The sequence below is a fragment of the Dasypus novemcinctus genome, chromosome 9 (assembly GCF_030445035.2).
Source record: "Dasypus novemcinctus isolate mDasNov1 chromosome 9, mDasNov1.1.hap2, whole genome shotgun sequence".
NCBI classification, from domain to species: Eukaryota; Metazoa; Chordata; class Mammalia; order Cingulata; family Dasypodidae; genus Dasypus; species Dasypus novemcinctus.
The window spans coordinates 130,475,102-130,503,090 of NC_080681.1; the positions used below are offsets into that span (position 1 = coordinate 130,475,102).

At 53.6% G+C, this 27,989-nt stretch overlaps 1 protein-coding gene across 1 annotated transcript in view; it reads left to right on the plus strand.

Annotated features, from left to right (window-relative positions):
* The first annotated feature begins 216 nt into the window (after window positions 1–216).
* Window positions 217–27,989, plus strand: part of MMEL1 (membrane metalloendopeptidase like 1) — a 37,229-nt gene continuing 9,456 nt past the window's right edge. Inside the window, 10 exon segments of the mRNA XM_058304604.1 lie at window positions 217–358; window positions 21,947–22,021; window positions 22,507–22,575; window positions 23,531–23,692; window positions 23,835–23,915; window positions 24,910–25,005; window positions 25,497–25,615; window positions 26,037–26,102; window positions 27,098–27,232; window positions 27,311–27,400. Of these exon segments, the coding sequence (XP_058160587.1) occupies window positions 217–358; window positions 21,947–22,021; window positions 22,507–22,575; window positions 23,531–23,692; window positions 23,835–23,915; window positions 24,910–25,005; window positions 25,497–25,615; window positions 26,037–26,102; window positions 27,098–27,232; window positions 27,311–27,400 (1,035 nt within the window).

Here is a 27,989-nt window from a genome sequence, read left to right on the forward strand (position 1 = left end):
CCTGGTCCCACGGGTACCCCCGGGCACTCGGAGCCTCGCACTCAGGGTTCGTGGGCTGGAGAGGCCAAGCGGCCAGAAGGACTGGTCCCTGCTCTGGCCGGTGTCTGGCCGCCCAGCCCTGGGGAGGCCCTGGAGGCACCGACCGGGCCCCTTCCCCGGTGCCCTCAGCCTTTGGTGGCTCAGCCACGCACTGTCCCCCTGTCCAGAGACGCAGTGATGGGAAGGTCGGAGAGCCAGATGGAGATGATGGAGACGGCCTGCCGGCCGGGGAGGAAGGGCCAGCGCCTCCTGGGAGGGGCGCTGCTGCTGCTGACCGCCGCCCTGGTGGCCCTGGGGGTCCTCCACGCCACCGGCAGAGGTGAGTGCCCATCCCTCAGGGCAGCCGCCCCAGGCTGTGCTCCCCCTGCCCCCGCCCCCAGGCCCTCAGTCCCGCCCCCAGGCTCTCAGCCCCGCCCCAGGCACTCGGCCCCGCCCCCAGGCCCCCACTCCCGGGGGCCCTCAGCCCCGCCCCAGACCCCCGCCCCGCCCCCAAGCTCTTGGCCCCGCCCCCGGGCTCTCAGCTCCACCCCCAGACCCTCAGCCCCGCCCCCAGGCCCTCAGCCCCGCCCCAGGCCCTCAACACCGCCCCCAAGCTCTTGGCCCCGCCCCCAGGCTCTCAGCACCGCCCCCGGGCCCTCAGCACCGCCCCCAGGCCCCCACTCCCGGGGGCCCTCAGCCCCGCCCCAGACCCCCGCCCCGCCCCCAAGCTCTTGGCCCCGCCCCCGGGCTCTCAGCTCCGCCCCCAGGCTCTCAGCCCCGCCCCGGGCCCCCAGCCCCCAGCCCCTCGGCCCCGCCCCCAGGCTCTCGCCCCGCCCCTGGCCCTCCCCGGAGGACGCCGGTGCCCAGGTGCGCGGGCAGCCTAGCCGCGCGGGGGCGCTGGCGCAGGTCGGGGCGGGGGCGGCGCGCGGCCCGGGGCTGCGGTGGCCCCGGACGCCGAGCGGGGAGGGCGCGGCCTGCCCCGGCCGCCGCGGGTCGCAGCAGGCTCTGGCCCGGGCTGCGGCGGGCGCGCGGCTCCCTGCGGGCTCCTGGCTCTCGGGCTCTGCGCGCCCCCGCGAGGCCGCAGTCCGGGACCCCGGCCGCCCCCGCGCATCCCGGGAAGCGCACCCCCCGCCCGCGCGCCGCGCTCGCCGCCTCGGCCCAGCGCAGGAGCCCGCGCCCCGGTGCGGCGGGGACAGGCCGGCCCCGCGCCGCCCCCACCCCCGCCCGGCGCGGCTCACCTGGCCGCCCCCCTGGGCCGGGTCTCCCCGGGACTCGCGGTCCCCGCCGGGAGCGCCGCGCGGTGCGGCTGCTGCCCGGCGGCCCTCGGACCCCGCCGGGGCGTGGGGCCCGGGAAGAGCGCGAGGGAGCGCCTTGGGGACGAGTGCGCCTGGTTCCGAGGCCTCCGGGGGCTGGGCAAGCCCCCTGCCCGGGTGCGGGGTGGAGGGCCCCCTCGGCTGCTGGGGAGTGCCAGGAGGCAGGGCCCCAGCCCCGCAGGAGCTGTTCTGCCCTCTCGGCGCCCCCTGCAGTGGGCTCTGCTTTATCCCATTTCTCAGATGGAGAAACTGAGACCCAGAGGGTTCATGACCCCCAGGCGGTCGGCTGGTAAGCGGCTGAGCCAGGATTGGCACGGCTGCCCAGCCCCCGTGCTCGCAGCATCAGTTACCGTGTCCAGTTACCCCGTGCAGGCATTTTCTCCTGCCAGCCCCAGTGGCCCTGGGAGGCACTGGTGGTAAATGCAGGACGGGGGTGGCCCAGGGGACACCAGGGAAGGCTCCCAGAGGAAGTGCCCACGCTGAGTCCAGAAAGAGGAGCCAGCCCCCCACGCCCCGGCCAGCCCTCCCGCCACCTTGGCACGTCCGAGCAGAGACCCCACACCAGAGAGGCGAGGTGAGCGGCAGCTGCAGGGCTTCCGTTCCCTGGTGGGTCCCGGGGACTTGCCGTGCCTTTCCCTGGGCAGTCAGCCAGACCCTTCCCAGCCTTTTAAAGATCCAACTTTGAGCTTGATTAATCCGCTCTGTTGTATCTTCATTTCCATGTAGCTGATTTCTGACTTTATCCTTAGTGTTTCTCTCCTCTGATTTTTAGATTTCCTCCATCTTCCTCTCTGATTTTTTTAAAGATTTATTTATTTTTATTTATTTCTCTCCCTTCCCCCGCACCGCACCCTGTTGTCTGCTCTCTCTGACCATTCCCTGTGTGTTCTTCTGTGTCCGCCTGTATTCTGGTCAGCAGCAGTGAGAATCTGTCTCTTTTTGCTGCATCATCTTGCTGCGTCAGTTCTCTGTGTGTGTGGTGCCACTCCTGGTGCACTTTTTTGCGTGAGGCAGCTCTCCTTTTGGGGCACACTCCTTGGGCGTGGGGCTCCCCTACGTGGGGGACACCCCTGCGTGGCACAGCACTCCTTGCGTGCATCAGCACTGCACATGGGTCAGCTCACCACACGGGTCAGGAGGCCCTGGGTTTGAACCCTGGACCTCCCATGTGGTAGGCAGATGCTCTATCCATTGAGCCAAATCCCCTCCCCTGTCTGATTTCTTAATCTGTTTAGCTGGGTGGTTGTCTAAGTTTGCCCCAGGGCTGCCAATGCAGAGTTCCAGAACTGGGTTGGCTTTTATCATGGGAATTTTATTTGGGGTAAAAGCTTACAGTTCCAAGGTTGCGAAATGTCCAAATCAAGCTACCATCAGAGGTGCTTCCTCACCAAAATCAGCCACTGGTGATCCTGGCGTCCTGCCACGTGGTGATCAGACATATGGCAGGGCTCGTCTCCTCAACCTTGAGCTGCTCTTGCGGCCAGCCCCTTGGGGACATCTTTCTGTGCTTCTGTGCTCACTGATTCCAGACTGCGGGCCCCTCTTTCAGCCACTCTGGACTCTCAGCAGGATCAGCATGGCTTGCTTTCTCTGTGTGTCTCTGTTTATGTCAGCTCCAGTAAGAGGGCAGAGACCCACCCTGAGTCTTGCTTCACTGGCATAGTCCAATCAAAAGGACCACACACCCATAGGAACAGATTTAGCCAAATGCCAGAAGGTTTGATACTTAGTGATGTTATCATCATTTATTTCTAAGTATTTTTTTCATTTCTGCTATGGTTGTTTTCATTGACTCATGAGTTTTAGAAATCTTGCTTAATTTCCAGAAGAGGGACAGGGGGTTATTGTTGCTACCTTTTTAAATTGACTTCTAACTTAATTCTTCATTGCATTGTCGAACCATAGTTCGTGTGATGTTGGTTCTTTGCTGTTTGTTGATGCTTTAGGACTAACACATGGTCATTTTTGTAAGCAATCCGTGCATGCTTGTGCAATATAAGTTGTTAGAGGAAAGCTCTTAAATATAGTCAATCAATCAAACCTTCCATATATTTACTTTTTATATTTTTTTTATCTTTCAATTATAGGAAGATGTGTGTGTTAAAATCTTGAACTACAGAATCATTAATTTCTTCATAGAGTTATCCAAATGTTAATTAACCTATTTTAAGACAACATTATTAGGAGAATACAACTTAGAATTGGTCTATCTTCCTGGGGAACTAAATCTTTTTTAATTGTGTAATGACTCTATCTTAATAATGCTTTTTGCCTTAAATTCTATTTTGTCTGATATGAGTAATAACAACTCAGGGATATTAGGTTGGCTTATTTTTTCCTTTTTCTTTGAACCTTTTTATGTCTTCAGCTTTGAATGTATCTCTTGTAATAATGTATAGCTGGATTTTGGGTTTTATCTGTCTGATAATCTCTGTATTTTAACTGGAGGATTTAGTCTATAATCATTGTAGTTAATGAAACATTTTTTTCTGTTTTGTTTTGTACTTCTTATGTCTCTTTTCTCTTTCCTTCTTTCGCATTGGTCTATTGTTTTCATTTCATTTTCCCTTTACTAGCTTGAAAGTTGTATATTTTCTCATTTTTCATTTTTATCTTAAATTTTTAAAATTATTATGCTTAAAGTTATAGATAAACCTTATTAAGAAAATCAAATATGTTCACAAAATTTACATTCCCGTCGCCCCACTCCTGCCTTTCCTGAAATTCTTCTGCCCAGAAGCAACCATTTTCATTGTCTAGTGCAGAGGCTGATGAACTTAGAGCCAATGGGCCAAATCTGGCCCACTACCTGTTTTTGTAAATAAGGGTTTATTGGAACACAAACACACCCATTCATTTATGTATTGTCTGTTGACTACTTTTGTGCTATAAGACACAGTTGTCTAATTGAGATGGAGACTTATGTGGACCACAAAACCTAAACTATTTACTAACTGGTCGTTCACCAAAAAAACTTGCCTGTCCCTGGATTTAGAGTGTCTTGTGTGTCTAAACCTCATTCTTAAACTCTTTTCTCTCTTATTATTCAGTTTTAGAACATTAGGAGGCGTTCTAAGGTGATAGTTAGTGCCCAGGCTCCTGATCTGACAGCCTAGCTGGGCATCCAGCTCCTCTGCCTCCCAGATGAGTGACCCTGGGGGGTCTTCTTAGCTGCGCTGTGTCTCAGTTTCATTACCTACAGAAGGGAGGTAATGGTACACACCATAGAAGCTCATTTGAGGGTTCAATGACTTAACACATCAACAACACTTAGGAAAATGCCCATCATGCTGTACATGATCAATAAACGTCACATGTCTTCCTGACTTCCCATACGGAGGGCAGGTTCAGCTCCTCAAACACCTGGGGGCTTGGTCTTTCAATACAGGTTCATCACAGCTTTAGGTTATATCCAGACTCACCATTTTCAGTATTTTACTATGTATATTTCACAGCTGAGCTATGAAGAATAGAGGTATTATATTTCCTTCCTTTGTCATTATTTGGTGGTCTCTGATTTTAATAGATGCCTTGTTTGATGGGTTTCTTTTTGTCTTCTGTCAAATTATTTTTATTACAAAGCCTGTCTTCTTCTATTCTCAAATATAAATCTGATGCTTTTAAAACATATTTTAGTTAATTGTGGAAAGCCATGCATGTGACTTACATGTAAAGTAATAATAGTTCATAAATATCACTTATTGTTAATTACTATACATGTAATACAATTCAAGATGACATTTCTAAACTTTTAACATTCTTTTCCTAACCTCCCTGATCTTTTCTCCAAAATCTCTTTTTTAAAAGTGAGGGAAGCGGCTGTGGCTCAATCAATTGGGCTCCCGTCTACCGTATGGGAGGTCCTGGGTTCGTGTCCCGGGGCCTCCTTGTGAAGGCAGGCTCGCCCACACGCTGTGGAGCGCCACCCGGCCCGCAAGTGCTGCAGAGAGCCGACTCATCAAGGTGACACAGCAAAAAAGGGAGACAAGCAAAAACACAGAAGAGCGCACAGTGAATGGACACAGAGAGCAGACAGCAAGCAAGCTGCAAGGGGGAGAGGACATAAAATTTAAAAATAAATACAGACACAGAAGAACGCACAATGAATGGACACAGAGAGCAGACAGCACACAAAAAAAGCCATAAGGGGAGGGGCGGGAAAAAAAGTGAACAGCTTTTACTATTTAATTTTGCACAACCAGATACAATTTGCTATCTTCTCCAGGAAGTTATAAATTTGAATTAGACAAAAGAATGTCTGATAGTTTCTAAACCAAAACAGAGTTTAGAGCTTATTTATACTCTGACCTCGGTTGCTTACTGGCTGCATGATCCAAACCTTGCCTCAGTGTTTGCTTTTTCAAAAAAAGAAGATTTGACTAAATTTCTAAGATCTTATTCATCTCTGAAATCCAATCAGTCTATGAAACTGCAAAAGAATATAACTCCTGGGCTGCTTTAGAGTTATTAGGCAGCTGATGTGTCATAATATTGCTTGAGCCTACACAAATATAAAGTATAATTAACTTTCCAGAATTCCATGAATTCTAGAGCTGGATGAGCCTTACCAGCCTCTCTCCTCATTTTGTAAAACCATTTCCAGTGCTGTTCATTTCATTGTGGAGATCCAAATTCCCTCCTGGTATTCTTGAGTTTCCTATAACATTTCTTATAGTGCAAGTGTATTAGCAATGAATTCTCTCAATTTTTGTTTGTCTGGAAAGGTCTTTATTTCATCTTTATTTTTGAAAGATAATTTTGCTGGGTATAGTATTATGGGTGGATAAGTTTTTACTTTCTTACTCCATTTTCTTCTGTCTTGCATAGTTTCTGACAAACTGTCAGAAATTTGTGATGGAATTACTGATGAAATTCTTATCTTTGTTCTCCTGTATATAATGTTTCTTCTCTTTCTAGTTGTGGTTTTCAGCAATTTGACTATGGTGTGTCTAGGAGTGTGTGTGTGTGTGTGTGTGTGTGAGTGTGTGTATGCATGTTGGTGCTCATACTGCTTGGTCTTCTCTGGAATTCTTGGCTTTGTGGTTTGTTGTCTTTCCCTAATTTTGGGAAAAAATCTCTGTCATTGTCTCTTCAAATGATTCTTCTACCTCTTCCTCTTTCTTTTCTTTCTGAGTCCAATTACATGACTGTTAGATAGTTTAATATTATCCCCAGTATTGGGGTGCTCTGTTGAGTTTTTATTCACTCTTGTAATATTCTTTGTGATTCAGCTCAGAGAGGCTGGCCTAATTAGTCTTCAGGTTCACTGATTCTTTCCTCAGCTGTGTACAGTGTGCTGCTATGCCAGTCAAAGAACTTCTCCACCTCTAACAGTGTGCTTTATATTTCTGGTGTTTCCATATTACTCCCTTTTATAGTTTTCATCTGCTGAAATTTCCCATCTGTCTATGCATGTTATCCACCTTTTCCATTAGATCTTTTAACATATTAATCATTGTCATTTTAAAGTTCCTCTCCAATAGTGTCAGTATCTGGGCTTTCTCAGAGTCTTATTCTACTGATTGTTTTATCCCTTGGCTATAGATTGCTTGTTCTTGCTTTTTCCCTATGTGTCTCATAATTTTTTTATTGAATGATGGACATCCCATGCTGAAGAGCAGAGGCTAAGGTAAATGGCCTCAGAAGTAGGCACACGTCTTCTTCTGCCAGGCCATCAGTGTGAAGGGTGAGTCAGTCCAGCCAGGAGCAAGCTGGAATTGTTTTGCTGCTGGAATTGTTGCCCTCAGTCACCACAGACATCCAGTTCCTCCCAGGCAATGGGCTGTCACTACCCTGTGCTTAGAGTAGTGGGGCTTAGGATACCAGAGGGCTTTTTTCTTTGTCCCTGCTCCACTCTCAGTTTTCAGAAGTCCCTGGATGCTGCGAGACAGTTTCCCTCCATGCTTTTGCCCCTTCCCAAGTGCTAAGCCCCTGTTTTGGGAAGGGGGTCTCTGTTGTCTTGGCCCACTCTCAGCTTAGGCAGACCGGGGGGTGGAGCACTCTCAGATTCTTTCCTCTATCCCCGTGGCAGCCAACCTTTGCCGTTTACCTGAGCCTTGGGCAGGGGAGTTCCACCCCTCCCAGAGCAGCAGCAGACCTCTGCTTGAGGTCAGCCTCTGATTTCATGCATGTCTCCCACAGGAAGAGGCATTTTTCTTCTAACCCTCCTCCAGATGCAGTGGATTTTTTGCCCATCCCTGGTGGTGAGAGGGTTTGCTTTTCTTCCCCCACTGGCTTAAGGCTTTTGCTTCCTACAGGAGGAAAGTGTGTGCAAGCAGGAAGGGCTTTTGGCCTGTGCCTCCAAGCTCCTTTGGTCTTCTGACCTGCCCTCAACATTTCTCATTGTACATGGTGAAGGCTCATAGAAAAGAGCTTGTGAGTGCGCAGTCCCCTTCTCTTGAGAATTTCCAGCTCTTCCTAACTGAAACGCTAGCCAACACTTGGCTTTAAGACTTTTTAAACATTTTAGCTGATTTCTGCCGAAGGTGAAACAATTCATGTGTCCACCTCTCCATGGAAGCACTTGTCACTCTTGGTAATTTAGTTTTCTTGGTTGCCTTGTGACATCATCTCTTAGGTAGCACCAGAAAAATTTTGTACATTATCTGGCTTTTTCTTGTTAGGATGAGACTGATATTCTGTTGAGACTTTCAATGTCCTAAGTAGAAGCAGAACTTCTCTACCTTAAATTTTTATATCCGTATTCAACTTAATAAAGTATTAAGCTAATGAATATACTGACCTTTCTTCCACACAATATAAGGACTTTAGCTTTTCTTACACCCTTCCCCCAGCTCACATATTACTGCTGTTAAGTACTTGGTTTCCACGTTAATTTTCACCCACTAAATGTAGGCAACATTATTATTTGATCCAGCCAATGTTAATTTACATGTTCCTATGTTCATCATTCTTCTTACATCTCAGACATTTCTTCTGAAACTATTTTTTCTCCAGTCTGAAGAGCAGACTTTAGGCATTTAATATACCAGTGTGGTCCATGGACCAGAGATGTCTGCATCACCTCTGAGCTGGTTAGAAATACAGAATCTCACAGCTCGCTCTGGGCCTGCTGGATCAGAATCTGCATTTAACAGCAGCCCCGGGGTGGCCCGCTGAAGTTTGAAACATGCTGCTTTAGCTCAGAGTTTCCCAGGCTTTCCCGATAGTAAGATTAAGCTGAGGTCATTTTTCACAATCCAGATCTGGTAGGACCCAGGAGGTAAGGTACAAGGTAAGGCCTCAGGAGCTGGACAAGCACATCAGGCCTGTCTCATGAGCACGCAAATTTGGGAGCACTGCTTTCAAATCGCCTTCCATCAGTAAATTCTTAATTTTTGTTTATTTTTAAATGGCTTTACTTAGCATTCACCCTTGAGTGATCATTTAACTGGACTTGGCGTTATTTTCTCTCACTTTCTTGAAGATTTAGTTCCACTGTCTTCTGTTGTTGCTGCTCTGAAATCCGCTGTCAATCTAATTGACACTCTTTCCTGGGTGAGCTATCTTCTCTCTCTTAACTGTTTTCTGTCTTTGGTTATCTGTATTGTTACTAAAAGTGTCTCTTTTGCTCTTTTCTGCTTTGGATTAGTTGTGCTTCTTGAATCTGAGTATTAATGACTTCTATCAGTTTTGGAAAATTTCAGCCAGTCTTTTTATTTAATACTGTGTCTCACACATTCTCTCTAACCTCTCCATCTAAAATTCTGATTACATATAAATTCAATTTTTCTTACTCTATCCTCCATGTCTCCCAACTTTTCTTTCCTATTTCCTTCTTTTATATCTGAATTACTGGTAGTTTTCTTAGAACTATCTTTCAATGTACTAAATATCTCTTCAGATTTGTTATATTGGCCATTTAACTTATCCATTTAGATGCCTATTGTTTTTTAATCTCACAACTACATTTTTTCTAGAATTTCAATGACTTTTTCAAGTTGATTCTTTTTCCATTTGATTTTTTTTTAAATTTTTATCTTGTTTTCAATTCTTTTTAACTATTTCAAATTTATTTATTTTCTGCATTGGTTAGCTCTTGCTGCCTAACAAAGCACCCCCAAAACTCAATGGCTTAGGTGAGCAGATGTAGGTCAAGTAATTGTGTACCTGCTTCCCATGTACAAGGTCCCAGGTTTGATCCTTGGTACCTCCTAAAAACAAAACAAACAAATGAAAAAAACAACTCTCTTTGAGGAGTTGATATACCTCAGTGGTTGAGCGCCTGCTTCCCATGTATAAGGCCCTGGGTTCAATCCCTGGTACCTCCTTAAAAAAAAAAAACCTCAGTGGCTTAAAACAACAACCATTTATTATTTTTTTTTTAAAGAAATCTCTTTTTAAAAGATTTATTTATTTACTTCTCCCCTCCCACCTCATTGTCTGCTCTCTGTGTCCACTCACCGAGCATTCATCTGTATTTCCTTGTCTTCTCTTTAGGCAGCACCAGGAACAGATCCCAGGACCTTCTGGAGTGGGAGAGAGGTGCTCAATCTCTTGCACCTCAGCTCCCTGGTCCGCTCTGTCTCTTACTGTCTCTCCTCTGGGTCTCTTTTGTTGTGTCAGCTCTCCTCTTGGGTCAGCTTGCCATGTGGGCCAGCATTCCTGTGTGGGCTAGTATTCCGCACAGGCCATCTCTCCGCTTGGGCCCACTTGCCTTCACCAGGAGGCCCCAGGAATCCAACCCTGGACCCCCCGTATGATAGACAGGAGCCCAATCCCTTGAGCCACATCCGCTTCCCAACAACCATTTATTATAACACTTCCGTAGGTTGGCTGGGCGTCAGCTGATCTAGGGTGGCTCAGCTGGGGCATCTCCGTTGCACTTGGGTTTCATCATCTCCTGGGACCATCGGCAAGCCTGAGTAATGAGAGAACTGCTGGATGGCAAGTGAAAACACAGGACCTCTTAGGAGTAGGCTCAGAAGAGCAACACTGCCTCTTCCTCCTCATTCTGTGGGTCAAAGCAAGTTAGGTAAGCAAACCCAGCATCACGAGACGGGGAGAACAGCCTCTGCCCTTTAGTGAGAGGAGCTCTGAAGTTACGTGGCAAAGGCACGGGTGCAGAGAGCAGTCACCTTCTGAAGCATACGGCTCCAAAATTAGGGCCAAGGATGTCAGCTTCCACGGCTTCTGGACCCCGTAATTCCGACATCTGAATCCCCCGGCGTCCTAGTTCTGCTCTTTATTGTTTCTCACTGGTAGAAACTCGACTACTCACAAACATAAATCATGTCCTCTGGGTTGCTTGGGCTGAGAAATTATCCCTCCAGAGAGTATCTGTTTTTGTTTCCATTTGGCACCTTGAGACGTTGCCAGCCTGGGGCTGCTGTAAATTAATTTCTCAGCTTGAGGTTCTCCTGACCACACAGTCGAATAAAGGCAGTCCCAAATCTACCTGACAACCAGCCCGTGGCCACACGCTCTCCAGGGAGGCTTGTTCTTTCCACCCAGCCAAGTTCTTTACCATTCCGCTCTCTTTCCTTCCTTTTTTTTTTCTTTAAAAAGAGAAAGAAGAAACATTAATGCAATCAGATCAGGGCCAACCTTTAGGAAAGCAAAACTTTCAGAAGAAATGTCAAAATTCCTTTTTCAAGAATAAAAAATCTGTGAAAATTAGGGGCATATTATAGAAGTTTTTCAAGTCAATTAAAAAATATTAAAGGGAAGATAATGTGTCAATTGGGTAATTAAAGAAAGCTACTCCTGTCTGGAATTAGAAAGGAAAAAAGAGCTGTAGTTAAGGATAAAAATATCCCTCTGTGTTTCCTGTTGCTCATTTTTTAGCATTATAGGAAGTCAGGCTTCATTTCTAATCAGCATTGTGTCAAAGGGGTCTTGATTTTTGGCTTTTTATCTTCCTCAGAAGAACAAATATTCTGAAGGAGAATACGGAGGCTGGAACTCCACATTCTCCCCTCGCTGGTTCTGGGGCCCTGGGTACCCCCCTCCACCTCCCTGCTGGTTTCTCACCAGGAAAATGGGGCGGAGAGCCTCGCAGGTTTCTTCTAACAATGAATTTCATGTGAGTCGAGGGGCAGTGCCATGGGGAAAGCACGTCCACCTGGATGAGTTCACTACAAGCTGCCAGAGCACTACACCAGAAACGGGGTGGCTTTTCCCCCCAGGATTTACGGTTCTGCGGTCTCGAAGTGTCCACACCCCGGCATCCTCAGAGAGGCTTTTCCCTGAGCTGCAGCCGTGGGCGGTCAGGCACTGGCCGCGTCTGCTTGTCTCCCTCGGTTTCGGGGTTCCTCTCTGCCTCTGCAGCATTTTTCTGTATCTGTGGCTTTTTATTCCTCTGTTTATAGAGGACTCTGGCCAGAGGATTAAGCCCGCCCTGGGTCATGCAATCTGGTAGGAGGCCCTTACCTGGAGGAGTTTAATCACAGGCCCATTTACAGTAAGTTTGCGTGCACAGAAATGGGTCAGCTTTAACGGGATTTTCTGGGGTCCACAAAAGCTTCAAACTGCCACACTGCCTTACCTGTTCCAGTAATGGGAATGGCACCTCAAGAGCCCACTGTTTCCCTGGGGAACTCCTGAGCTGCAGCATCTGAAAAGCCTACAAGCTGCTGGGGCAGCCGATGTGGGGAAAGTCGTCAAGCGGTACAACAGGGGCCAAGCCAGAAGCCGCACCCGCTCCTCTCCTGTCTCAGCCGCGTGCTCTGGGTCTGTCTGGCAGACTAGAAGCAAAGGAGAGGCATGTGAGCACTTCCACAACACCGCCTCTATTTACGGACCGTTTCTGTGCTGTACCTACTCACCAATCCCGGCTTCCACCTGGTTTCACTTTCCTTCTGCCTGAAGACATTTATTTAGCATTTGCCACAAAGCTGATCTGCTGGAGATAAAGTCTCCAAGTTCTCATTTGAAATGCTTGTATTTCACATTCATTTTAGAACTCTATGCTGAGACGTTGCTGGTGGTATTTTTTCCCGCATTTGAAAGAGTTTACTCCATCATCCTTTGGCCTCCAGTGTTCCTTTTATTTTTTCCAAAGAGGTTTTTTTTTTTAGATGTATTTTATTAATTTCTCCCCATCCCCTCACTGCCTGCACTTGCTGTGTCTATTCATCTTCCTTGTTGTTGTTTTTTTTTAAGATTTATTTTTATTTATTTCTCTCCCCTTCCTTGCCCCCCTTGTTTCTTTAGGAGGTACCAGAAACCAAACCCGGGACCTCCGACGCGGGAGAGAGGCACCCAGTCACTCAAGCCACCTCTGTTCCCTGCCCTGTTGTTGCTCTCATCATGTTTTTCTTCACGTACCTCTTGTTGTGTCATCCTGCTGCGCCAGCTTGCCTTGCCTGCCCAATGCACCAGCTCGCCGTCTTCTTTAGGAGGCACCGGGAACCAAAACAGGGACCTCCTGTGTGGTAGGCGGGAGCCCAATCGCTTGAGCCACATCCATTTCCCTCCATTGTTTCTGATGGGAAGTCACCTGTCATTCTTATGTTTGTTATCCTAAATGCAATATGCCTTTTTTCCTTTGTCTGCTTTTAAGATTTTCCTTTTTTCTTTAGTTTTTAATTATTTGACTGTGATGTTGTTTTCTTTGAATTTATCCTGCTTGGGATACACTGCACTTCTCAGATCTATAGGTTTATGTCTTTCATCAATTTTAAAAGGTTTTGGTGATTATCTCTTAAAAAATTACTCTAGCCCACGTGACTCTCTCTGGGACTCTAGATACACATATGTTCAACCATTTTATACTGCCCCACAGGTCTCTGGTCCTCTGTGCAGTTCTTTAAAATAAACTTTTAATTTTAGGATCCTTTTATATTTACAGAATCATTCCAAAGATAGTCCAGAGCATTCCCATATACCCCACACCCATTTTCCCCAGTTATTAGCATCTCACGTTAGTATGCGACGTTTGTCTTTTCTCGTTGCTGAGGTCAGCATCTTATTCCCTCCTCATTTCAGTGGGGTTCTTTCTACACCTGTGATACTCTTAGATTCTTTTGTCACATTCTGCATTTCATCTGGGAAACCCCCATCCTCCTAAATGACATTTTAAAAATTTACATACGTTAAGGCTCTTTGTCCTGTAAAGGTCTGTGGGCTTTGACAACCGTTTAATGTCTTAACTCAGCATTGTAGTGTCACATAGAATAGCTTCATAATCCAAAATCCCCTGTGCTTCACCTGTTCAACCCTATCCCCACCCCAAATTCCCCGCAGCTGCTATCTTTTATACCATCTCTAGAGTTTTGCCTTTTCCAGACGATCATATAATTGGCATCATGCCATATGTAACTTTTCTTGACTGGCTTCTTTCACTTAGCCGTAAGCATTTAAGATTTATGCATGCATTTTCACGGCTCGATAACTCATGTCGTTTTATGGGTGAATAGTGTTCCGTTGTATGATGTGCAATAGTTCATTTAGCCAGCCAGCCTTGAAGGACATCTTGTCTTTTCCAGTTTTGGGTGATGATGAATAAAGCTCTGCTGTAAGTATTCACAGGCATGTTTTTAATGTGTACATGAGTTTTCAAATCAGATGGGTAAATACCTGGAAGCATGAGTATTGGATCAAATGGTAAGGCTATATTTTACTTTGTAAAGACTTTCAAACTCTCTTCCGAGGTGACTGTACCATTTTGAATTCCCACCAGCAGTAAATGAGCGTTCCTGTTGCTCCACCAGCAGTTGGTGTTGTCAGCTCTGTTTTTTGTGGGGTTTTTTGTTTGTTGGATTTTAGCCATTCTATTAGGCATGTAGTGGTATCTCATTGTTGTTCTTGTTGTTTAATTTATTTTATTTTTTAAAGTTAATCTATCACATAAAATGTTACATTAAAAAACATAAGAGGTTCCCATATACCCCACTCTCCACCGCCCCACCCCCATCATTTTTAATTGTATTTTTTGAAGATACATAGATCACAAAAAATGTTACATTAAAAAATACAAGAGGTTCCAATATACCCCCACTCCCCACCTACCCCACTCCTCCCATGTCAACAACCTCTTTCATCACTGCATTCATTGCATTTGATGAATACATTTTGGAGCACTGCTGCACTGCATGGATTAGTTTCCATTGTAGTTTACACTCTCCCCCAGTCCATTCAGTGGGTTATGGCAGGATATATAATATCCTGCATCTGTCCCTGCAATATCATTTAGGACAACTCCAAGTCCCAAAAATGTCCCCACATCATATCTCTTCTTCCCTCTCCCTGCCCTCAGCAACTACCATGGCCACTTTCTCCACTTCAGTGCTACAGTTTCTTCCATTACTAGTCACAATAGTTCTATAGTAGAATATCAGTAAGTTCACTCTAATCCATATTTTATTTCTCCATCCTGAGGACCCTGGGATGGTGATGTCTGTTCCACCTCTATATCGAGAGGGGATTTAGATCCCACATGGATGATGGATGCAATTCTCCTGCTTGCAGTTGTAGGCACTCTTGGTTCCCTGGTGTGGTGGTTGACCATCTTCACCTCCCTGTTAGCTGACCTGGGTAATTATGTCCAATGAAACCAGAGAGTAGGAGTTGCAACTCTGCTGAGACTCAGGCCCCAGCTGGCACATGGACAGTCCAGAAATTCAAGTCTCCTGAGTATACACCAACCCTAGCACCAACCACAGGTTCAGTAACAGTGACAGAAGAGGCATGTGTAGAAAGGTCACATCTGAGTCCAACTCCATTACACTCAGGAACACAAATTCCAAAGTAGGGCCCACTGACATGGCACTGAACTCCAGAGCCATATACCATGGCCATAGAACCTATGTGTCTCCGTAGCCCTCAGGAGCACCAGTACCTGGGATTGTATCTACTTTGGGTGTCTCTGGGGTCCTACTTAGGTGTGCATAAGCATGACCCCTTTGATGACCTCCCAACTCTTTTTTGAAGACTCTGAGCCATATAAACTCATTTGTCTTTGCCATTTCCCCCTTTTATTCAAGGTAAAAAGCAGTTTTTAACGCATGATCCTACATGTAGGCTGAGATATTATGCTGGTCTGAGTTGATCCTTTTATTCTAGGTCTCTTTCTAGTTTGCATCACCAGTTAGTGATTGGTAGTAATCCCTCTGTGCCAGGGAAGCTCATCCCTGGGAGTCATGTCCCGTGCTGGGGAGAAGGTAATACATTTACATGCTGAGTTTGGCTTAGAGAGTGGCCACATTTGAGCAATATGGAGACTCTCAGGAGGTAACTCTTAGGCACCCTGCAGCTCTAGGCCTAGTTCATATTTCAGGCACACAGGCTCATAAGCATAGCCATCAGTATCAAGGGCTTCATTGTTGTTTTAATTTGCAATTCCCCAATGACAAATAATTTTGAGCATTTTTTCATATGATTATTTTCCAAATGTGTATGTTTTTTGGTGAGGTGTCTGTTCAGATCTTTTGCCCGTTTTGCACCTGGGTTGTTTTTTTCTTTCTTATTGTTGCTTTAAGAGTTCTTTGTATATTTTATCAGATATGCACTTTGCAAATATTTCCTGTGTCTTGTCTTTTTATTCTCCTAACAGTGTATTTCACAGAGCAGAATTTTTTAATTTTAATGAAGTCCACCATAATTTGTGTGTGTGTGTGTGGATCATGCTATCCATGTGGTATTTAAAAATTCATTGCCAAATCCAAGTTCATGTCGATTTTCTATGTTTTCTTCAACAAGTTTTATAGTTTTCACTTTACGTTTATGTCTGTTATGCAATTTGTGTTCATTTTTGTGTAAGGTGCAAAGCCTGTGTGTAGGTTCATTTTATGGTGTGTTTTGATTTGAGTGTTCCAGGACCATTTGGTAAAAAACTATTCTTTTTCCATTGAATTGCCTTTGCTTCTTCACCAAAGATCAACTGACTGTATCTCTATGGATCTAGTTCTGGGCTTTCTAGTCTGTCTGACTCATCTATAGCTTTTCTTTCACCAGTGTCACGCTGTCTTGATTCCTTGTAGTCATAGTCTCAAAATCAAGTAGTGTGAGTCCTCCGACTTTGATCTTCAGTATTGTATTAGCTGTTCCAGATTTTTTGCCTTTCTGTACAAACTCGAGACTCTGTCACGATCTGCAAAATAGCTTGCCAGGATTTTAATTGGAATTGCATTGACTCTATAGATCAAGTTGGGAACAAATGTCGTCTTTCTAATCCATGAATGCAGAACGTTTCTCCACCTATTTAAAGCGCTTCGTTTTTCTCACCAGTGTTTCGCAATTTTTCATCTATAGTCCTATACATTTTTTTAAAGATTTATTTACCCCCCCCCCCCCAGTTGTCTGCTCTCTTTGTCCATTCGCTGTGTGTTCTGTGTCCACTTGTCAGGCAGCATGGGGAATCAGTGTCTCTTTTTGTTGCATCATCTCGCTGCATCAGCTCTCCATGTGTGTGGTGCCACTCCTGGGCAGGCTGCATTTTTTTGCACAGGGCGGCTCTCCTTGTGGGATGCACTCCTTGCACATGGGGAACCCCTATGCAGGGGGTACCCCTGCATGGCATGGCACTCCTTGTGTGTGGCGGTACTGCACATGGGCCAGCTCACCACACCGGCCAGGAAGCCCTGGGTAACAAACTCTGGACCTCCTATATGGTAGGCGGATGCTCTATCACTTGAGCCACATCTGCTTCCCTGTATTTTTTTTATATTTATACCCTTTTTCATTTTTAGGTGATAGTATAAATAATATTGTTTTTATAATTTCAAATTCCAGCTCTTTGTTGCTGCTATATAGGAAAACAGTTGACTCGTTTTTTCCAACCACAAATCCTTTATTATCTATTAGCATTGCACTTTTTTTTCTTTTCTCCTCTCCTCCCCCTCCCCCAACCTGCTGTTTTTGCTGTCTGTGTCCATTTGCTGTGTGATATTCTGTATCCTATTTCTCTTTTTTGTCTTCTCATCTTTCTCCCCTAGGATTCAGAGGGATTCGATCCTGGGGACCTCTGATGTGGAGAGAGGCTCCCTGTCAATTGAGCCACCTCAGTTCCTGGTTTCTGCAGCACTTCACCTTGACTCTCCCCTTCCTCTCTCTTTTGTTGTGTCATCGTCTTGCTGCATGCCTTACTTGCACAGGCACTGGCTCACTGTGGGGGCACTCGGATCACCACTCGGGCACTGGCTCACCGCGTGGGCACCTGTGCAGGCAGTCAGCTCACCATGTGGGTGCTTGGCTCGCTGCACGGGCACCCACGTGGGCACTCACCTCACCGCGCGGGCACTCGGCTCACCACGTGGGCACTCACCTCACCGCGCGGGCACTCGGCTCACCACGTGGGCACTCGGCTCACCACGCGGGCACTCGGCTCACCGCGCAGGCACTCGGCTCACCGCGCGGGCACTCGGCTCACCACACGGGCACTCGGCTCACCGCGCGGGCACTCGGCTCACCGCGCGGGCACTCGGCTCACCGCGCGGGCACTCGGCTCACCGCGCGGGCACTCGGCTCACCGCACGGGCACTCGGCTCACCACACGGGCACTCGGCTCACCACGCGGGCACTCGGCTCACCGCGCGGGCACTCGGCTCACCGCGCGGGCACTCGGCTCACCACGTGGGCACTCGGCTCACCACGTGGGCACTCGGCTCACCACACGGGCACTCGGCTCACCGCACAGGCACTCGGCTCACCACTCGGGCACTGGCTCACCACGCGGGCACTCGGCTCACCGCGCGGGCACTGGCTCACCACTCGGGCACTCGGCTCACCGCGCGGGCACTCGGCTTACCACGCAGGCACTCGGCTCACCGCGCGGGCACTCGGCTCACCGCACGGGTAGTTGGCTCACCTCGCGGGCACTCGGCTCACCGCGCGGGCACTCGGCTCACCACTCGGGCACTCGGCTCACCGCGCGGGCACTGGCTCACCACTCGGGCACTCGGCTCACCGCGCGGGCACTCGGCTTACCACGCAGGCACTCGGCTCACCGCGCGGGCACTCGGCTCACCGCGCGGGTAGTTGGCTCACCACGCGGGCACGCGGCTCACCGCGCGGGCACTCGGCTCACCGCGCGGGCACTCACCTCACCGCGCAGGCACTCGGCTCACCGCGTGGGCACTGGCTTGCCACACAGGCACACTTTCTCTTCTTTTTCACCAGGAGGCCCTAGATATTGAACCCGGGTCCTCCCATGTGGTAGGCAGAGGCCTTATCACTTGAGTCACATCTGCTTCCTGACTTTTTTTTATATTAATCTTTTATTCTGTGATCTTGCTATATCACTTACTAGTTTCAGGAGTTTTTTGGTTGATTCTTTGGGATTTTCTACCTAAATGATCATATCATCTGCAAATAGAGGCAGTTTTATTTCTTCCTTTCCAGGCTGTATACCTTTTATTTCCTTTTCTTGTCTTATTGCACTAGCTAGGACTTCCAATGTGATGTTGAATTAAAGTAGTAAGAGAGGACACCCTTGCCTTGTTTCCAACCTTAGAGGGAAAGCATCCAGTTTTCACCATTTTTTTTTAACCAGGGACATATCCAAGAATGAAGGTTATTTATTTATTATCTTTTAAATATATATATATATAGATCACACAAAATGTTACATTAAAAAATATAAGAGGTTCCCACATACCCCCACTCCCCACCCCCACTCCTCCCACATCAACAGCCTCCTTCATCACTGTGGCACATTCATGGCATTTGATGAATACGGTTTGGAGCACTGCTGCACCACATGGATTATACTTTACATTGTAATTTACACTCTCCCCCAGTCCATTCAGTGGGTTATGGCAGGATACATAATATCCTGCATCTGTCCATGCAATATCATTCAGGACAACTCCAAGTCCCGAAAATGCCCCCACATCAATCTCTTCTTCCCTCTCCCTGCCCTTAGCAACTCCCTTGACCACTGTCTCTATCTACATCAGTGATACAGTTTCTCCCATTGCTAGAGTCATAATAATTCTACAGTAGAATACCAGTAAGTCCACTCTACTCTGTATTTTATTCCTCCATCCTGAGGACTCTGGGATGGTGATGTCCACTCCACCCCCAAATTGAGAGGGGGCCTAGATCCCACATAACTGATAGATGGGATTCTCCTGCTTGCAGTTGTAGACTCTCTCAGTTCCCTGCTGTGGTGGTTGACCATCCTCACCTCCCTATTATCTGACTTTGGTAAGTCCAATGAACTGGAGAGTAGGTGTCACAACTCTGCTGAGATTCAGGGCCCAGCTGGCACATGGACAGTCCAGAGATTCATGTCTCCTGTGCCAACCCCAGTGCCAACCACAGTTCAGGAAAAGTGACAGAAGAGGCATGTGTGGAAAGGTCACATCTGAGTCCAGCTCCATCACAATGTTATGTCTGGTTCTTTTTTCATAGATGTTCTCTGTTTCGTTGTTTTCATTCTTTTTCTTTTGTGCATCAGTGTGGATAATTTTTGTTGATCTATCTTCATGTCACTGATTCTTTCTTTACAGCGTTCAGTCTTCTGTTAAACTATTGTCTTAGTTTCCTGTGGCTGCCGTAATGAAGTATCAAAGCTAGGTCACTTAAAACAACAGAAACTTGTCTCACACTTCTGGGTGCTGGAAGTCCAAAATCAGCTTGTCAGCAGGGCCACGCTTCCTCTGAAGTCTGTGTGGCTCTGCTGGTGACTGGCAGCCTGTGACATTCTATGGCTTGTGTCATAGCTCAGTCACTTCATCACACAGCACCCTCCCTTGCTCTTTCTCTCTCTTGCTCTCTTTCTCTGTGTCTAATTCTCCTCTTATCAGGACACCAGTCACATTGGATTAGAGCCCACGTGGATCCAATTTGACCTCATCTTAATAACATCTTCAAAGATCCAATTTCCAAACAGGATCGCACTACCAGAAACAGGGTACAACTTAAACATATCTTTGGGGGGATACAATTCAATCCATAATACCCACTGAATGAATTCATTTCTTTTATTTCCTTTCTTTTTTTATAGTCCCATTATTGGCTGACATTCACCGCATGTCTATGTAGGTTTCGCACCTTTTCTACAAAGACCCTGTAACCTATTTACCGCAGTTGTTTGAAAGGCCTTTTTGCTGATTCTGATACCTGGATTGAGAGCCCTTCTTGTTCCTTTTCTTTTTGCCTGGACTGTGGGTCCCATTTTCCCACCTCCCTCGGCTCTCCTTCCCTGCCCCCGCCTTCAGAGAAAGGGCTGGGGGTGGCTCACATGCCCTGCAGCTGGATCCCCGAATCCAGCGGCTCACGCCAGCCCTCACGCAGGCGGAAAAGGCTTGCTGAAAGTCCATCCAAATGAAAAAAGAAAAGAAAAGAATAAGTTCATCCAAAACAACAACAAAAGAAAAACCTTCTTAAAACTTCCTCAGCCTCCTTAGCCCCTCCCGGAGCAGGGCTGCCCCACCCAGGCTGCAGCGCGGAAGGCGCTCGGCCCTTTCTGGGACGTGGTCCATTTAGGGTTCTTTGTAGCCTCAGCTCAAAAACGACCCCACGAGAGCGTGCCCAGCTCGTCCCCGGCGAGGTGACGGGCCATTGGCAACAGCCCGACCAGACGCAGAAACCCCCTGCACTTGGCGCCCGTTTTGCCGGAGGAAGGCGCTGCTCTCGGCTGCAGCCCGTGGCGGTCCGTGATCCGGTCTCTGCGGCCAGGGCTCTCGTCACTGGTTTCGGCGCCCTCTCGCCACGCCTGTCCCTGGCCCGTGGCTTGTCCCTTGCCCTGCAGCTCGGCTCTGCCTCAAGGCAAGCAGCAGGCCCTGCGCCCTTCTCGCTTGCTCCCCGAGATGGGCAGCTCCTTGCGGGCAGGACCCCGGGGACGCCTGCCCCACGCTCCCTGACAGCAGGGCTCGGCGTGTGACGAGCTCGCCTCCGTGTTCAGTTAACGGACGGACAAATGGGCGGACAGAAAGAGCGGCCACCGACGGGGTGGACGAGAACACGCTCCCCCGGCCCCCAAACGACACGTTCCACGGACACCCCTTTGCACAGCTGCGGCCCAGGAGCTCGTGGGTGCCCCCCTCCGTCTTCGTGCGCAGCCAGGCGCAGCCCCGCCCGAGCGTGCCCGGTGCCCCCACCCGCCAGGACCCGTGTGCCTCCCCTGGTGGGAACCCAGCCAGGTCTGAAGGGGCCTGCCCTGCCCCTCCCCCCGCCCCCCCTCCCAGGCTCCTCCCTGGGCAGAGCTGGCACGACTCCCCCAGAAGATCTGCAAGCTGACCTGGGCACGCCCCTGGCTTCGCTGGAGGGTGGCTTTGCACCTGGAGCAGGCACGAGCGTGGAAGGCTTGGCTCCTCCACTGACGGGGCAGGAAGTCTTTGGCGAGGGCTCTGGGGCGGCCCCTTCCCTGGGCACCTGCCCGGGGGCGCTGGAGGTGGTCCCGCCGCAAGCCGGGGGGGGGTACCAAGGCAGAAGGGGTCGGCAGGCGGGCTCCCCTGAGGGAAGAGTGCCCACCTGCAGGGACGCCGGGTGAGTGGACAGAGGGGCTGGAGTGGGGTGTCGCCCCACGGAGGCCGGTGGGAAGCAGGCGGGGGCTGCGGAGGGGCTGAGCCCGCGCGCGGGTTCCCCGCAGACCCTCCCTCCAGCGGGGCAGCGGCAGCTCCGCAGACCCCACCCAGCGGGGACCCCAGGCACCGGTGACCTGCCGCCGAGGCCGGTGCTGCCCGCCAGGTCTGGGGGCCGCGGTGATCGAGCTCCTCTGTCCCCCCCAGGGAAGCAGCTGCCGCTCTTCTCAGCTCCACTCTGTGTCTCCAAGGAGGAGAGCACAGGAAAGCGGAGGCCCCGAGGTAGCTCTGTCCTCCTTACCCCATCTGGCGTGAAGGAGGTGGGCTCGGACCCCAGCCTCCCGGGGGACAGGGGCCTCGGCCAGGCGGGGTCCTGGCACCCGCACGCCCCTCGCACGTTGTGGGCGATGGCCCACACCCGAGACCTGCCAGAGCCCAGGCCCGGTGTCCCGAGAGGGGGGCACCTCCTGCCCTGCCCCCGAGGCAGGCTGCAAAGCAGCTGTGCGGGCGGCAGGGCGGGCTGGGGCAGCGGGGGGCCCGGGGGAAGGGGGGCGCTGGGAGCTGGGTGGGGGTGACGGAGGGGGAGGCCGGCTTCGGCGCTGAGGGGTTTGGGGGGCAGGGGTCTGTGAAGGCAGAGGGGGTGGGAGGCTCCGGGGGCCGCAGGGGTCAGGGCAGGCCCCAGGCCCGGGCGACGGGGGGCGGGGAGTGGGGGGCCGCCTTGCCCGGGCCCTGCCTCTCCAGGCGCTCACGTTGCCCCTCGCCCGCAGCCGCGGAAGAAGGCCTCAGCTCGCTGGAGAGGAGGGAGATCTGCACCAGCCCTGGCTGCGTGATGGCCGGTGAGCCCCCTACCCCGCGGCCCGCCCGGCTGGGGGCTTCCAGCCCCTGCTGGCACAGCCCTGCCCAAAGCCAGCACGGGGGATGAGAGCCCCTGGGGGGACCGCGGTGTGGCAGGAGAGAGGCGGGGTCGGGGGGGCCGCCCCAGGAGGGGGAGGTGGCCCTCACGCCTGCTCCTCCCCAGCGCCGCCTGAAGCCCCCTGCTGGAGCCCCCCCCCCCCCAGCTCCGCCCTTACGAGCTACTTTGATCTCAGGGGTTCCAGCCCCAACTTCAGAGAGAAAAGTGCTCTCCTGCTTTTAAATTCTCCTGCGCGAATTTGCCTGCAACTTGGGGCCACAGGGTGCCGTTTGCAGGCGACAAAGCCAGTGAAAGTGGCGGAGGCGCCACTAGTGACAAAACCGCAGTTCCATCTGCTCGGGGTCAGGGGCCCGGGGCGATGCTTTTTGCAAAGCCCCAGGCTCCCCGCTGGCCGGGCCAGGCCGTGCAGGGACGCGGCGGCCCTGGCGAGGTCCGGTGGCCACCCAGTGGCCAGCGTCTGGCCGGGGCCCTGGGGCTCCTGGGGGGCAAATCACCCCCACTCCCAGGAAACAGCCCCTGTGAAAGGCGGCCCGAGCCGCACCCCCGCCCAGGGACCCACCCGCTAAGAAGAAGCGACCCTGCCGGGGCAGAGCTCAGCCGGAAAGACCCAGGCCTGAGCCGGGAGTGGGTGCCAGCTCCCAGAGACCTGCCAGCCACGTGGGGGCTGCCGGTGCCCCCAGATCTGCAGATGAGGAAACGGGTGGGAGAGGCCTCCTGGCTTCAGGACCCCTCAGTTGCATCCCTGGCTGAGGCTCAGAGAGGGTGTTACCTCCTGCAAGGACACACAGTGGGATGAAAGGTGGGGGCCTGGCTGCGTCCTGGACAAGGGTGGCCTGCAGCTCTGCGCCCTTTATCTCCTCGCCCCCGCCCCCACCCAGCCGCCAGGATCCTCCAGAACATGGACCCGAACCAGGAGCCCTGCGACGACTTCTACCAGTTCGCGTGCGGCGGCTGGCTGCGGCGCCACGTCATTCCTGAGACCAACTCCAGATACAGCGTTTTCGACATCCTCCGGGACGAGCTCGAGGTCATCCTCAAAGGTGGCGCCCGGGCCGCGGGGCGGGGCCTCGCCGAGGCGGGTGCACCCCGGCCCCCCTGCCTCTCCTCCGCGGGGCGCGGGAGCGGGAGGCGGGGGGCCCGCAAGGCTGGCACTGGCTCCGCTGAGCCAACCTCCGCCCACAGCGGTGCTGGAGAACTCCACCGCCAAGGACCGGCCGGCCGTGCAGAAGGCCAAGCTGCTGTACCGCTCCTGCATGAACGAGAGTGAGCGGGGCTGCCCCGCAGGCGGCCGGGACCCCCAAGCAGCCCCCACAACTCCCCGATGGCCCCAGGACCCCCAGCAGCTCCGGGGCAAGCCACACAGCCCCCCAGAACGTGCAGGCCCTGAGCACAGCAGGGCGAGGGGGGCTCCGTGCCCACGTCCCCTCCCGGCCGCTGGCTCCGGGCTCCCTGGGGGCACGCGCTCCCTGCCAGCTGCCCTGTGACCTTGACTCCAGAGCCAGGTCACATCCAGGCGAGGGGAAGACAGCCTGGAGCCCGGCGGGGAGAGCTGGGGATCGTGGCAGGGGGATTAGGGGGTACTTGGTGTTTGGGTCCAGGGAAAGGACTTCCATCTTCTCCAGTAGACATCTGGGGCACCCCAGCCTGGGACCCCGCTGAGCCGTCCATGTAGGGGCCAGCCTGTGGGAGTGGGGCTTCGGGGGGACGGCTTCCCTGCCCTTGGCCCCCCAGAGCCCTCCAGGAGAAGCACAGTGCACCTCACACCCCCAGAGCGCGGGACTCGTGGGGACCCCAGCCTTGTGGACGGGGCGTCTCCTCTCCTCCGCTTTGGCTGACACCCTCCCGGGGTCCTCAGCGTCCCCACCTCGACGTGATTTTTGGCACAAGCCCTCCTGCGTGTCTCGCCACATCACGGCCACTCCGGCGCAGTGGTCCCATAGCCCATCGGCATTTTTGCCTGTCACACTCTGGACCCGGTGCCCGGGCCTGTCCTGGCGTCTGCGGGGAACACGCCTGGCTACCCTGAGCTGCCTTCCCCGCCTCCTTGACCGCCCCCTGCCTTCGGCACCCCAGCACCGTCTCCCCCAGCCCAGGGCTGATGGGCTGTCAGCCGCCCTGGGGTCTCCCTCTGGCCTGTGCCCAGCCTCGCCCTGCCCAGCCCCCTGCCCGGGGCTGTGTGGCCGCGCGGGTCTATGAGGGTCTGGGCAGTGCGTCCTGCCCTGGGCGCTAGGTGAGCGCCCACCCTGTCCCGTCTCAGGTCTGATAGAGAATCGGGACTCCCAGCCCCTGCTGGACGTCCTCGAGGTGGTGGGCGGTTGGCCGGTGACCATGGACAAGTGGAACGAGACAGAAGGTAAGGCCAGGGCCACTGACCCTCGAGGCCTCTGGGGGGTGCCCACTGGCTCCAGCCAGCTCCCACCGGGCTGGCCCCCACTCTCAGAGAGCCCCAAGAGGCCCTACCCACCCTGGGCCAAACTCGGGGTCTCAGGAGCCGGTCGAGCCCGGCAGGGGTAGTTTGTGCCCCTCCAGCTCTGCAGAGCGGGCTCCCATCTAGACTCGCGGGGAGATCCGTCACCCCAGTGTAGCCCCCAGGGCCCCACTCGGAGCCCACGCCCGGCCCTCGCGTCTCCTAGGGCGTGGGCTCAGGGAGCTGCTGGCGGCAGGGGCACCCCACGCCCCGCTTAGAGCAGGCCGTCCCGGGGCCATTTGTGGGGACCCCGCCCCCAAGGCCCCCATGACCCAGGGAGGGGTCCTCCGAGCCCCTTGCGTTCAAGGGCTTGGGAGGCTGCCGCCCCTGGCCCCCGGCCCGGGGTCTGCAGTCCACGGCGGGGACGCTGTCCCCAGGCCCCAAGTGGGAGCTGGAGCGGCGGCTGGCCATGCTGAACGCCCAGTTCAACAAGCGGGTGCTCATCGACCTCTTCATCTGGAACGACGACCAGAACTCCAGCCGCCACATCATCTACGTGAGCGCGGGGCCGGGCGGAGGGGGTGGGCGCCCACCAGGCCTTCGGGACGGCCCCGACTCGCGGCTTCAGCCCGGCCCCCGCCCTGATCCTCGGCCCTGTGGCCCGCGCGCCGACTGGGGACCCGTGCCAGCTTCTCAGGGGGTCGGTGGAGGCCTTGGGCCAGGGTCATCACGGGTGGCCGTCCACGCAGGCGAAGTCAGCCCTTGAGGCGCCTTGGTGGTCGGGGGCACGCGGCGGCCCCTCGGGCTCCCTCCCTGGCCTCCCTGCAGCACCCCCCCTCCCCGTCCCCCACACCCTCGGTCCTGTCACTCACATGCGCCCAGGTGGAGGGCACGTTCCCAGCCCCTCCGCCCACCGGGCCCGTGCAGGGGGGCGGCGGGAGGGGCTAGCCTGGCGCTCACGCCGCCTGTGTCTCCAGATAGACCAGCCCACCCTGGGCATGCCGTCGCGGGAGTACTACTTCAAGGAGGGCAGCAACCGCAAGGTGAGCGGCTCCTGGCGCAGGGGGCAGGGGCGCGGGCAGGGCGGCCCCCAGCACTCCCCATGCCCGCAGGGCTCAGCCTCAGGGGCCCCGGGGCACAGCGCCAGTGCTCCCCCCCACCCCGCCCGCGCAGGGCCCAGGCCTGCGCCTTCCCACCCCGCAGGCTCAGATTCAGAGGAGAGCCCAGGGTGTGAAATCCCAGAGGGCCTCCTGGGAGAGGCGGCCTGTGAGCTAAGCTCTAAAGGACTGGTAGAGCCAGGAGAGAGGACAGGTGTGGCCAAAGAAAGGGCCGTGGGATGGGGAAGTGGGCAGCGGAGCCAGGCCGGGGCCCGGGCGAGGCAGCAGGGCTGGCCACGTCACCCAAGGGCTCGGGCTTGGTGGTCGGCTCAGACCAAGGGCCAGGGGATCGAAGAAGTGGCCCTTGGGGGCCCTGGCCCTGACCTGGCCCAAGTCACCTGGACAGCGCCCCGCCCTGGGGGTCCAGAGGAAGTGGTGGGGGGAGCGGGGAGAGGCCTCAGAGCCCGAGGATGGCTGGGCCCGTCTTAAATGGCACCGCGCCCTTGAGCTTTTGGGAGCACGTGCCCTGCACCAGGCACGACAGCGCGGCCATGCACCGCGATCCCCACGCCAGCCCCGCAGAGGCGTGTCACGCTCCCCGGGGGCCCGGGGTGGGAGGTCTGCCAGTCCGAAGGGAGGGAGGCGCGGGCCTCGGCCCGTGGCCCTGCGTGCAGGATGCGGGAGGCAGGTCCATCCAGCTCACGAGCGCCCGCCGCGTCGGGCAGGCCCGTCCGGGGAGTGCGAGTGGCAGCCTTGGGCACGGGCAGGCCCGTCCTGGAGGGCTCAGGCCGTCCGGGGTGCTGTGCACGCTGAGACGGAGCTCGGCCGTCGCCTGCTGCTGAGCCAGCCCCGTGGCGTGCTGGGGTACGCGGTGCCCTGTGCCCACCCGCCCGGCCGAGAGGCCCCCGCCGGGCTCACCCTGTGCCGCCCCCTGCCGCCAGGTGCGGGACGCCTACCTGCAGCTCATGGTCTCGGTGGCCACAATGCTGCGGGAGGACCTGAACCTGCCCGAGAACGTCCAGCAGGTGCAGCAGGACATGGCGCAGGTGCTGGAGCTGGAGACACAGCTGGCGAACGTGAGGCGGGGCGCCCGCGGGCAGGGTCGCACGGGCGGGGTCCCCGGGCCTGCGTGACCGCAGGGCCACCCGCCGCAGGCCACAGCCCCCCAGGAGGAGAGGCACGACGTCACCGCCCTGTACCACAGGATGGACGTGCAGGAGCTCCAGAGCAAGTTCAATCTCAAGGTGAGCCAGCTCGGGAGCGGGAGGCAGGTGTGGGCGGGGCAGACCCCAGGGTCGGAGGGCGGAGTGCGTGGGTGGACCCCAGAGTCAGATGGCAGAGGGTGTGGGCGGGGCAGACCCCAGAGTCAGATGGTGGAGAGTGTGGACGTGGATGAACCCCACAGTCAGAGAGTAGAGGGCACGGGCAGGGACAGACCCCAAATTCCACCCCACCTCCTGTCGGGAGCTTGTGGACAGCGTGGGGCAAGGCCGGGCCTGGCCCCAGCGCCCCGCGCTCTGAAGTCCCCTTTCACCCGTGGCCTGGGCCCCGGCGCCGCCACCCCACCGCGCCTTCCCCCGCAGCTCAGCGGCACCCCCGAGGGCAGACCTTGCTGGGTGCTGCTTGGGTGCTGCTGGCTTCCCATTGCCCCGCGGCAGCCCCGCCCCCCCGGGCAGCTTCAACGACAGGTGCCTTCTCCCCGGGCCGGGAGGCGGGCGTCTGGAGCGGAGGTGCCCGCGGGAGGCTCTACCCCGGGCTGGAGACGGGTTGCTGGGTAGCCAACGGGGCCGGGCAGGTGGCCTGAGGCTGCCGGCAGCCGGCAGGGAGCGGGTT